The sequence below is a fragment of the Hippopotamus amphibius genome, chromosome 6 (genome assembly GCF_030028045.1).
Source record: "Hippopotamus amphibius kiboko isolate mHipAmp2 chromosome 6, mHipAmp2.hap2, whole genome shotgun sequence".
NCBI lineage: Eukaryota > Metazoa > Chordata > Mammalia > Artiodactyla > Hippopotamidae > Hippopotamus > Hippopotamus amphibius.
Window position 1 is genome coordinate 33,293,719 of NC_080191.1, and position 13,139 is coordinate 33,306,857.

The 13,139-nt window shown below is 39.2% G+C and overlaps 1 protein-coding gene across 10 annotated transcripts in view; it reads left to right on the plus strand.

Moving 5' to 3' along the window:
* Positions 1-13,139, plus strand: part of NCOA7 (nuclear receptor coactivator 7) — a 146,566-nt gene that overhangs the window by 19,255 nt on the left and 114,172 nt on the right. For all 10 annotated transcript variants that reach the window (XM_057738471.1, XM_057738473.1, XM_057738477.1 and 7 more), the window contains one exon: positions 4,628-4,738. In XM_057738471.1, coding sequence (XP_057594454.1) covers positions 4,689-4,738 — 50 coding nt within the window. In that variant the 5' untranslated portion in view covers positions 4,628-4,688. The remainder of the gene's footprint in view (positions 1-4,627; positions 4,739-13,139) is intronic.

Consider the following 13,139-nt stretch of genomic DNA (forward strand, 5'->3'; position numbering starts at 1 on the left):
CTTTCTGTGTTTAGATGACAGTATGGCTTTGAGAAAGACTGAACACCTGTCATATTTCAGTATAAATCTAAGTATTTTCTAGGAGGAAATGTCTGCATAGAAAGGTACATTTTGGTCTGTTCCGTATGTAGCCAAATTTAGTGTGACCAAGCCTTAAAGCATGTTGTTGTCATTATTTCATTTGTATAATAGGAAACATGTTGTTGGGAAAACAGCTGATGGACATCATGGGGTGCTGTGGTGTTTTTCTAGTCCTTGCTGGTTATACCTGAACGAAGAAGGGGCTGCAGTGTGTTAGATGTGAAGCCAAAAAGCCACCCTGGGCTGTGCGGGTCCACACTGGTTTGATGTAGGGAGGGAATCTGTTAGCTCTGTCCTTAAATCCCTTCTAAGTGGTGTCATGGGGAGCATCAAACGTTTGCTGATGGTACAGAAAATACTTTGTCTTCAACACAGCTCTTATGAGGTAAGGATTTTGTATGTGCCCGGCCTTTTTTGTTTTTTTGAGTACTGAGCTGAATGTAGGTTTAAATTGACCATCCTGATTTAAGATTACAAAAAGAAATATTTAGATAGAAGATACATCTTGTGCTCCCTCATAAAATTCTTTCTGGTCTGTAATACACTGTAAATGCAGGAGACTTGTAATTCAGTATTTGGATGAGTCTAGGGTTTATTGATGTGAGAAGAAAGTCAACATTAAATGAAAGAAGGGCTTTTAAGAAGCCCATTATAACCACTTATAATGGAAAATGTAGTTCCCATTAGAGATTGATTTAAGGAGCTCTGGTTCTTCACTGAAGCATGAAGGCTGCTGGGTGGTGCTCTGTGCAAATCATTTTTATAGCATCCTTTGCTGATCCCTTTCTGGTTAAGCTGTTGGTGTGTCTAGACCTGAAAGGACTGCATCCATTTTGTTTAAGAAATATATAAATTCCCAGGAATGTAAAAGAAACCAAAGATTTGGGTATTTTTTATTTATCAAATAGAAAATGGAAAAAGAGCTCTGCCGGTTCTAAACAGACACAGCAGCACCAGATGTCAGTCCTTGGATCCTGTAAGCTTTTTCTCTTGCTCCTATTTTTGTCAATATTTTTCCACTAGAACCAAATATTAGTTTCTGGCTCAGCTTGCAATATAAAAATTTTCCAATTAGATTGTTATGACTTCATTTTTATTCATGAGAGGAAATCTAATAAACAGATCATCACATATGGTGGCATGCAGGAGAGGAACTTTAAAATAAAACACCTGGCCCAGGGCAGGGCAGAGAGCCAGGGTTCTAATTCTTTCTGGAGTTTGAGAGAGGTTGACGTGAGCCTACATTCCCCATTTCCAAATAATTGTTAATTTGAGAGGAATCCTTGGATTGATGTTGCTTTGCCATGTAATTGATCTCATCCCCAGGACTGGATGAATTCCTTGATTAGCTTTTATGTGGATTTTCTGCCTAGTTCTGTGTTAGGTATTTAGGGAAGTATAGGGAAAGTATGAAGTATGGTGGTTTTTGACTTGGAGGAGCTTTGGTTTGGTTGGGGCTGAGGAGGCTAGGTGAAGTGGCATTGTCACATAGTGTATGATTGTGTGCCTCACAGCAAGCGCTAAGTGACATGTGAAGTGTGCTTTATAGGGCAGAGAGAGAAGGGCACATGAGTGGTCGGGGAAGCAGAAGTAGGCCTTGGGCTGGATCTGACCAGAAGGAGAAGTGCAGCAAGGTTACCTCAAGTCTGGAAGAAGAGTAGGGATTAAGGTTTAGAGGTGGGGGGGAGCCCAGTAGGTTCAGGCCACATGGGAAATGGAGGTTATGAGAGTTGGACACTCGGCCAGTGTCTTTTCTTTCTCTTCTTTCTTTTGTTCCCCAAATTCTTGAATGAGCACTGCCCTGGTTCATTGAGGCATGGCTCACCCCCACGACTTCACTGAGGCAGTGCTGTGGGAGGTCTCAGTGACCTGTCCTGCCCCCTCCTGTGGCCAGGTACGTTCGTCTTAACCTGTAGACTCTACACCGAGGCATTGGATGCTGCTGACTCTGGACCACCTTTTCTAACTCATCTCCAAATGCTTTCTGGCCCCAGAGGTTATCAAAAGGCATTGAAATGTACACCAAACTGGATTTAAATCTCTGCTGCACCAAGACTGGTAATGTTGAACTAGGGAAATTAGTATCTCTCAGCCACAGTTTAACGGAAGTAAGGATACCTAACTCATAATGTGGGTGTAGGGATTAAAAGAGGGAACGTGTGGATAATATGTTGAAATAATGACTTACAGAAGGCAGGCATCATGGTCGGTTTCCTCTCCCTGCCTGGTAGCTACTCTGCCTGTCTTGCCCTTTTCATGTCCATACTTATGCTCAGGTGTTCCTTCTTTCTGGAATGCTGTCTCTTTTTCCTCTTTACCTGTTGAAATCCTCACCACCCTAAAAGGTTTAGTTTGTCACCTCAATCAAAATTGAACTTTGTGTCGTCTGGATTCTTAGTGTTATTGTTTGGACAGATCCAGGTTACTGACTCTACAATTTAGGTATTGGCACACATCTGATTTTCCCTACTGGTTGGTAAATCTCTCAAGGGTGACACCATGTCGAGGACATGGAGATAAATCAGTAAGAGTTGAGACCCTGTCCTCCATTGTTTCCATACAGGGCCTTCTGCATAGTTGTCATACCTGCAGGGTATTATCATTGTGTTGTTTGGTTTTTTTCTTTTTCTTTTTTCTTTGACTACAACCGTATGCTGATAATTTCAAAATCTTTTTCTCTAGCCCTCACTGCACGCCTGTGCTTTACACGAAATCAAACCTCTAATGACTGTCTCCAGCTGACTGTCCCATGGGCACTCAAAGGCAGCGTGTCCAAAACTGATCTTTCATCTGTTTCTGCTCCCTGCCTCCAAATGCATACTCTCTTCCTGTAGATTGTATCATGTCTGTGGTATCACGGTCTATCCAGTCCCTGAAGCAGAAACTTGGAAGGCATTCATCATTCTTTTCTGTCCCATGTTGTCTACATGGAATGAGTCACCGAATCTGGACTCTTTTGCCTCCTAGATATTTCTTGAACTCGTGTCCCCTCTTTCTGTGTCAAATAATACTGCTGGCCTAAGTGTGGGTCCTCCTCTCTCAATTGATTTTGCTGTAATATCTTCCTAGTGGGTCTGTTCTCAGTCCTCTCAAGTCCATCCTGTGTCATCTGTATGCGTTGCACTCCCTCCCTCCCTTTGGTGGTGTCTGCCGGGAGTGGTGCTGTCACTTAGTGACATAGGTGCTGACATAGGAGCAGGGGGAAGGATGGCAGCACATAATGCATAGCTAGGATTAAGTTCAAGCTCCTCGGCATGACACGAAAGGTCTTCATGACCCTAATCCTGCCCTTGTCTTCATCCTCAGCTCCCACTGTTGCCCTGCTTCACATTCGATCCTGGAGCAGCAGAGATATAGTGTCTCCTTGCTTTTGTTCAAGCTGGACTTGCCTCCGGTACCCTCTAACCAGGAGCCCATACTCATCTTTCAGATCTTGGTGTGTGTGGGGATTGCAGTGGGGTGGGTCCTGCATAAGCTAGGTGTTCTTCCTCTAGGCTCTGTGCCTTCTCCATAGCGATTTGTATCCCACTGACCTGAAATCCTAAGTGTCTCACTTGCAATACAGTAAATTTCATTAGGGCAAATATCATGTCTTATTTATCTTTGGTCTCTGATACTTATCATACTATCTTCCCAGTAACATAGTGAATTAAATTGTTTATGGAGTTGAAATGGATTAGTAAATAAATAATTTCAATTGATGAAAATTCCTTGCTCTGAGACTCATTCGGGGTGAAAACACAGATTTTGGGAAAGGTTAACACTCTGCAGAAAATTTAGATTAGTGAACCAGGCAGTGAGTAGACACTGGGCATTTTTGAGCAGGGGCATGGCATGATGAAAGTGGTATTTAAGGAAGATTGATCTGGAGACAACTTCTTATTATAGGTTTAAACCGGGTTGCTCCAGGGAAACATAGGTGAGGGTTGCAGAGGTGGGACAGAAGGAGAGGAGAGGCCAGCATGTAAAGCCATTGTGAAGAATAGCTTCCTGAGGCTTTGTACTTTCGTTTCCACATTTGCTTAAGTGGAGTGTACTTGCTGGCATGTTTCCGAAATAAAATAGAACACTAATGTTATTTTTATTTTTAAAGAAAGAACATTCTTGTAAAACACCTAAGTAATCTGTTTTTCATCATTATGTATGAGACGTAGTCGTCATTAATGGCTCGAAAAAGAGTGATTATGAATTCAAAAATTAATAAAAACAATTAGCTTCTGCATAGTTAGCCTAAAGTCTTCCAAAGTCAGCAGTTTTCGCTTTAGCACACTTTGACATAATTGTTAATTACGAGGAAAATACTTCAGTCTATTTTTCCAGCGACTTTTTAATTTATAGTTTAATTCCTGCTTTCTAATTGTAGTTTCCTGCCCCCCCTCCCCTTCCCACAGGGGCATTTGTATTTCATGTATGACTCATGTGACTGTGCTTACTGGTTAAAGTTTAGCTTCCATTTGTTGGGCCATGTAGCTCCACTCTGCTTCATTCTTCATCTTGGCCATTATAAACTTTTTAATTTACGGTCACTGTGTTATTTTTTTTACAGGGTTATGACTCATTGATTCAAAAGGAATTTTTCAAATATTTTGCACTTTTGATTGCATATTATGGATACCAAGGAGGAGAAGAAGGAAAGGAAACAAAGTTATTTTGCTCGGTAAGCATTCATTTTGCAAATTTATGTCAGTACTTAAAAAATGTTTGAGGGGACTTGGTCCTTAAGTATTACTTGGCATTTTGTGATTTGTGACTGTTTATAAACAGAGAAGGTAAGCAGTAGAAGTTACATGCACTTTGTTTCATCCTTTTTCTTATTACCACTAGAGAAATAGCATTTGGTTGGTCCTTCTCTTTCTATCTGTGACAGTTCTCTGAGGCTGGCACTGCTTAGGGAGTCTCATGGTTTGTATGCATTGAACTGCAGATTGCTCAGAATACCATGTTTAGCAACCTGCATTGAATTTTAAACCCTGTGTACTTAGTTCCTGCTGCTCTGTCGCTTAATTGGTTAAGCTGTAACTACGAATCTACGGCTTATTACCTTGTGGGGTCTGTATTACTAAAAAGTATTTTTGTAGGTAAATGGAAGGGATGAAATTGTATCCTTGCAGTACCTGTCATTTTTAAAGCTTGAACTCATCCAACATATAAATACTTGTTGGTATCTGAAGAGAAGTAATCTGCTATATTATTGGTTATTACTTACAGATTTAAGCATCTATGTGGCAGCCACCCACTGATCATGATGACATGAATGGTACACGAAAACACTTATAAATCATTTCGATGGCTGAAATGTTGTCAGACTCAGAGTGAGAACAAAGGCTTAAAATGATCATTATATTCTCCTAAGTTGAAATTTGTCCTAAGAACTAACTTAGCCTCACCACATCCCCAACCCTCAATATGCTTGTGAAAGATGCATTTCCTGTTTTCCAAGTATGTCTTGGACACTGAAAACCAAAGTTTTTTGTTGATGTTTTTATCCAGAAATTAAGCTAGGTTTTAAGTCGTTAATGGGAAAATGAAGGGAATGAGCATTTGAAAAACTACTGTGTGCCGAGTACTTTACTTATTTTATTTATCTTCACAGTAAACTTGTGAAATAGGTTTTCCCCCTGTTTTATTAATGAGGTAACTGAGAAAGTATTTTGTCCATTTCATGTAGTGTAAGAGTCAGTATTCAAATATAGGATTATGTCCAAAGGACGTGTTTCACTTAGTAATAGTAAGCCATGAATAAGAATTTTTGGAAAGCAAGAGTTAAAATACTAAATTTTAGTGAATTCTTTTCCACTGTTAGGACTCCAGGGACTAGCAGGATTGTTTGGGGAAGGAAGAAATCAGGCATTTAATGGTCGACCCATAGAAAGATAGGACACTTAGAATAAACAAGCACTATATAGTGCTTTTTAAAAATGTTTATTTTGAGATAATTGTAGATTCACATGTAGTTCTAAGAAATAATACAGAGATATCTTATACCTTTCACGCAGTTTCCCACCTTACATACTATTGTATAATAAATATTACAACTAGGAAATTGACATTGATACAATCCACTAACCTTTTTCAGATTTTACCAGAGTTTACCAGCACTCATTTGTGTATGGGCGTGTGTGTGTGTGTGCGCGTGTGTGTGTATATTTAATTCTGTTCAGTTTTATTACATGTAGATTTGTGTAGCCACCATCACAATCAAGATACAGAACAATTCCATCAAAAAGATCCCATGTGCTACCCTTTTGTGGCCATATTCACCTTCTTCCTTCTGCCCGTCACTCCTGACAACCACTACTCTGTTCTCCGTTTCTGTACTTTGTCATTTCAAAAATATTATATGAATGGAATCATACAGTATCTAACCTTTTGAGATTGGTTTGTTTTCACTTAGTTCAATTCTCTTGATATCGTAGTCTGCTTAGACTGCCATAACAAAATACCACGGACTGAATGGCTTATGAACAACAAAAATTATTTCTCACAGCTCTGGGGGCTGGAAGTCCAAGACCAGGGAGTCATCAGAGTCAGGCTTTTTATCTGCTGGGAGCCCTCTTCCTGGTTCATCAGAGGCCATCTACGCGGTGTAACTTCACACGCTGAAAGGGGCAAGGAGCTTTCTCAGGCCTCTTTTATAAGTGCACTCATCCCATTTGTGAGAGTTCTGCCCTCATAACCTAATCACCGCCCAAAGGCCCCCATCTCCTAATATCAGCACCTTGGGCATTAGGTTTCAACACATGAATTTTGGGGGTATATAAACATTCAGATCATAGCACTTGAGATCTGCCCAAGGTGTTGCATGTATCAATAGTTTGTTCCTTTTTATGGCTGAGTAGTATTCCATGATATGGATGTATCACACTTTTTTAACCATTCACCCATTGAAGGACATTTGGGTTGTTTCCAGTTTGGGACTATTACAAATAAAGCTAGGATCATTTGTGTAAAAAGTTTTCTTGTGAATATCAGTTTTAATTTATCTGGGATAAATGCTCAGTGGAATGGCTGAGTCAAATGATAAGTACATGTTTAATTTTATAAGAAACTACCAGACTCTCTTCCAGAGTGGCTGTACCATTTTCCACTCCTCCCCATCTGCAGTGTATAAATGATCCAGCTTCTTGGCATCCTCATCAGCATTTGGTACTGTCACTCTTTTTTATTTTAACCATCCTGAGAGGTGTATAGTGATAGCTCATTGTGGTTTTAATTTGCATTTCTTTAATGACTAATGAGGTTCAGTCTCTTTTCATGTGCTTATTAGCCATCTGTCCATCTTCTTCAGCACAATGTCTTTTCATGTGTTTTGCCTGTGTTCTAACTGGATTTTCTTACTGTTCAGTGTTGTGAGTTCTTTATACATTCTAGATACTAGTCCTTTGATATGTGGTTTGTCAATATTTTCTTTCAGTGTGTGGCTTCTCCTGTCAGCTTCCTAACAGTCTTTTGCAAAGCAGAAGTTTTAAATTTTAATTTTAATGATTCAGTTTATTAGTTTTTCCTTTTGTGGATTGTGCTTTTGGCATCAAGTCTAACAACTCTCTGCCCAGCTCTAGGTCCTAAAGATTTTCTTTCATTTTTTTCTAAATATTTTGTAGTATTATGTTTCATACTTAAGTTTGTGGTACATCTTTAGTTAATTTCTATATAAGATGTGAATTTCAGTCAAGAGTCTCCTTTTTTTTCTTTTTCCCCTAGGGATGCTTTATGTAGTGATTGCAAAAGCTGTAGTGCCTTCTCAGCCTGCATCCAAACTGATTCCAACAGTAAAAGTGACCGTGGTTCATGAACAACCTGAGTTAACCACGTCTTGTTCCTAAGATGTAGAGTGAGGGGAGCCCCTTAAACTGAGAATGCAAGATGAAACTTCTGGAAGAACAGCATACTTTTTTCAACTCAGAAAAGCAAAATTTAATTGTTATGCTTGCCTTGACCTCTTGTGAAGAGTATTCAAAGAGTGAAAAAGAAAAACATATCCAAAATGAGTGATCCTGGGAGCATAGGGATAGCAGGACAAGGCCAACAGTCAGTGGTACTATTAAAATAGTAAATCACTGTGATAACAGGTACAAGGAAATGAGAGAGAGAGAACAAATAAACCTGCAGTTTAGCTATTGTAATGAAGTTGCAGCCCAAAATGGTCAAGCTGTTAAAAGCAAAAAAACCCCCAAACTCCAAAAACTTTATTATCAGAAAAGAGGCAGCCAAAGTTAGAAATGTTTTCAACTGCCTCTCACTAAACTGTGGAATTCCATAAAGTTCACTCACCAATAGGACCTGCTTGAAAGCTAGTTTGTGACAACCTAGGGCAGTTTGCTCTGGAGTGTGTGTAAATGGGCCCTCCAAGCAAGATCTCTAGGGAGGAATATAAAGCCAGGCCAGGGGTGCAAGCTACACTACCTTACATAAATCTCTACTAATGTGCAGAGGAGAGCAAAAGGAAGACTTGCCCTGATTTCTGCTTGCCACCACAAAATGTATCAGAAACCCTAAAAATTGCTTTTAAACCATCCGCCTCATATCCCTTTCCCTTCTGAGTAGTTAAATGGCCTCTCTTTTCTTGGTGCGCTATTTTACCCTGTGGTTTCATAAACACTGTATGATTGTGTTTAGTAAATAATCCTTTATCCACCGCTTTTGTCAATGGTTCTTTCTCTGAAGTTAACATCAAAGTTAAGTTTAAAAGACCCCATTTTAATAATTTTGGATTGAAATTAGTGATTTGAGGATCACCCAGTACTTCCTTTCTTACCTTGAAATATGCCTGCATAGCTCTAGATGGAAGTGTGAATTAGCATCACTACTGGATAAGTCTATTCTAGATAAGCCCTAAGGAGTTTTCAGGATCTCCTGGCTCTGCCTCACCTGGTTTTCAGCATCTTCAGTGTTTTGTACCAGTTGTTTATTCCAGATCAAATGATTCATGAGACATTTTCCCATGCTTTTGCAAATAATTTGTATGTACGAAATTAGTATATTATATATGTGTATATTAATTCCTTGATAATTGACACGTCTTGAAACCAAATGAAAAACTGAATTTCGGTTAAGGCATATCATACTTTCTGTACTATCCTTCAGAGTGACCGTCATTCATTATGGCCCTGCTTCCTCTTTCTTCCCCCGTAGTTAGAATGCAGGTTTTTTTTTTTCCGGAAGTGCCACAAAGGCTCTTTTCTTCCACACTCATTTTGACATTATTTGGCTTTTGCAGAATTTAGTACCCTTTGATTTTTGTGTAGGTCCCTTTGTGCTCCTTGTATATGTGTTTCATCCCCAGATATGATTTGACTGCTGTGGAAATTTAGACTCAAGGGGTTTGAATAACTTCAGTGAGATTACACAGCAGGTGGGTGAGGCAGCATTTGAGCCCAGCTCTGTCCTCCTCCATCCAGAGCTCTGGATGCTGCCCAGGGCTGTGTGGCAACTCAGTGGCAGAATGGTGCCCAGAGAACACAGGTTACCTGACCTGCTGCTACTTTACATTGTGGGTTGAGTAGATTTCTGTGGGCGGTCCTGGCAGCTTAACAGTAATTTATACCACTGTCAATGAATGTGCAGAAATGCATCCTGGATTCTAAAGATCTCAGTTATAAGCGACCTTTTCTAAAAATAACTTGTTTATAACTTGAAGACATCCCATAATCCATGTTTTATCTACTTTATCCGTTCATAATATGGTTAATGTCAGAGTATTAACCAACCAAGGCAATAGGAAACATGCAGTCTGTATACCCCACCTGTGTAAGTCAGGGGTTTTCCATTACAGGGATCCACTTTATACCCTAGGATTGCATCTTGTCTAAAAAGACTAGTTGCCCATAATAGAAATGAATGCAGAGATATATTTGGACAGAAAAATCTCAGCTCGCCTTCTTGGTCAAATGCAGAGTCTAAGACGCAGTGGAAGGCGTCACCTGCAAGGGTCTGGCTGGTTTATCTGCAGCACTGCTGAGAACAACAGGGAGTGCTCCGTGCTCCAGCCCCACAGAGGCAGTCTTTGAACCTTAGGAAAGAGCTGTCTGTTTGTGGTACGACTGGGCTGAAATGGTATACGGCATGGGTGGAGGGGCGTGGTGTGAACTTTTGCCCTTCCTTTAATTAACCGTCTCTAATTGTTTTTTCCTGCTGGTCATGGGCCATTAGAGAAGAAACTTAGTATGTTCCAGAATTGAGGAAAAACCTTATTATTACCAGTTGTTGGATTCAGATTTTTGATTGCAGATTTTAATTGAGTTGGTATATGAAAAGCAAAATAGACCCATTTTAAGCACTTGCTACTTGTTAACTCTATACCTTCTTAATATTTGGTTAATATCTTCTTGGTTTTACTGTGCCTACTGATTCTAATAAAAGTTAGTAATAATAGCATCTGTGGTGCTTTATAAAGTGCTTTCATGTGCATTCCCTCACTTTAATCTCACCATGAGCCTGTGAGCAGATAGAACTGCAGATGATGCAATCTGTAGTTTGAAGGTTACATAATTTGCCTCCAATCACTTAGCCTTTAAATGGAGGGTCTGGGCCCTGAATCCCAGTCTGCTTTGTCTGTATCTCTGATTATTTTTCTTCATTCTGTGTTGTATCAGTTTAAATTGCATTAAGCGTTAATTTTTACTTTGTCTGAGAGGGGGATTAGAACATATTCATAGCATCATACTGTGATAAGTAGGAAAAGTCATATGTGGATTTGGAAGTAGAATGTTCTAGTTGACTTTATGGGAAACCATATCTGATTTCAGCTTCTAAGAACCATCCTGGAGGGCTTTGGTGCTGTTAGGGACACATGCCTGTAGTGATCCACAGCCCTCCCCAAGAAAGCTCTGGTGTGTGATCTCCTTAGCTCCTGTGTTTGCTTGTTTATGTGTTTACAGGCATTCTCCCCACAGCTGAGCCATCTGGAGGGAGGAGACTCAGCAATAGTGCAGTGCTCCTTCTGTGTGCCTTGTTAAATACTGATTGACATATAACAAGTGTTAAGTATTTTTTGACCAACTGATAGACTGAGAATATTTATTTAAAACAGCTTCTTTAATGTAGTATATAAATGGTTTGCAAGTGTTCATTTTTATCACCATAAATTTTTCCGTATTCAGGAATTTTGTTAATCTTAAAAAAATTAGGAATATTTTAAAATCATTGCCTGTGAAGAAGCTGTGTGTGCCTTATTTGAAAATATTACTAATTACCAATTAAACTTTTGCAGGAGCTGTAATGTTGTTTAAGGCTTATGTTTCCTATTTTCTTGATTTGAATTCAGATCAAGTGGCTCTTAAGGGAATATTTACATATTGCTCGTCATTTATTACTGGGAAAAACAGCCATGGTCAAGTTTGACCTGCTAATGCTTTCAGGAAATCATTAACTTTTTTTTTGCAGATTAAAAAAAAAAGTCATATAAACATTTAGCCGTTAACAGTTAGACTCATGCTTTTTGCTTCATTTGTAAAGAACAGGCAGAGTTACTTGATTTAATTCCATGTAGAATACTGCTTTTCTAACTGTAGGTTACCAGCCCATTGGGGCATCATGAGATCTATTTAGTGGGTAGGAACCAGCATTGTTTTAATGGAATGGAATAGAATAGATCAATCTGGACTGAGCTAGACTGAATAGAAAATATCAGCATGTAGTCAGAATAAATAATATTTCATGAAAATTTTGTTTTAAATATAAGGATGTTTATATTGAATCACAATTAAAAATTTTTTTTTGCGTGGACCATACTGAACAATGACTCGTTGATTTTGAGAATTCTTTGGTGGTTAGTATACTGGCAGTGCGGTTATTTTTCCTCATTGAGAAACAAATTTCCTTGATCTAACACACATTAACCAATTGTTCAAAGACAGCTGTACATAAAGTACTTGTTATATAAATGTACTTTCCCACAGTGCAGTGTAATGGGCCTAACTAATTTTAAGGATAAATGACACGCATGTCTCTGTTTCACCTGAAATTCCCTTGCCGATCTGGACTGTTCCAGATCCTAGAGCGAGACCCAAGGAAACTGTAATTCAACAAAACACCAGATGGAACTAAGCTTAGGCAGCTTCCGCTTTGGGGCCTCCTGCAGGTTTCTTCTCTGTAGGACTACTTGCTATCTGTGGGGCCATATAGTTTTCTTTTCTCCTAAATAAGAATAATAATAGTACCTACCTTTTAAGATTGTTGAGAGGAGTGACTGAATTAAAATATATAAAGTCTTTGTAATAAGCACTGTTGAAAAATAAGCACTAATGCATTTCAGTAGAAAAGCATGCTGCCTAAGTAAGGAATACAGAAATAAATGAGAAATTGAGAAAAATTGAGAATAAATACATAGGCATACAGTTTGTGTACATTTCAGAGAGTTTATCTATCCCTTGGAATTTGCCCATGCTCTAGTCATGGCTTTCAGTGAAAGACCCAAGACATGATTCCAAGAAACAGAAAGACCAAAGCACATGAAAAGTAAATGGTTTAAGCCACCTCCCTCCTTCGTTACTGTTGTTGCTGACAATCAAGAAAGACTTCAGCTGAACTGGCTCCTGAGTTTGGACTTAAACTTGGCACTGCTGCCTCCAGATACTTTTGTCACATGCATTTGAAACCTTTCATTGTTGCTGGTACAACACTTTTCAGCAAGAGAAAATTGAGTTCTGAGCCAGAAAATGCTTTGTGCTCCCAGCTCTGAAGGTTCATCACTTATGTTTGTAGTCCAGGAGTTGGTGATTTTAGTAGAAATCCCCCCCCCATTCATATCTGAAAATTCCTACAGTCTTCACCCCCTCTAACGCATAAGTCAAACGCTGATTGAATTTCCTCCCACACATCCTCCCAGATTAGTCTCCTGAGGCACACTTCAGATATTTCACTTCTACATATCCAGTTCTTCCCTTGAGTTTGAGGTTCTGCACAATACGGTTCATTCCTACCTTTCCGTCTTTATCTCCTACTTTGATTTTCTGTACATGTCTTACTCTTTGCTTTCATTATACAAAGAACTGCTCTTCAAGATCCTCTTTTTATTTACAGTGATGTCAAACCCATCACTCCGGCAAACCCATCTTTAA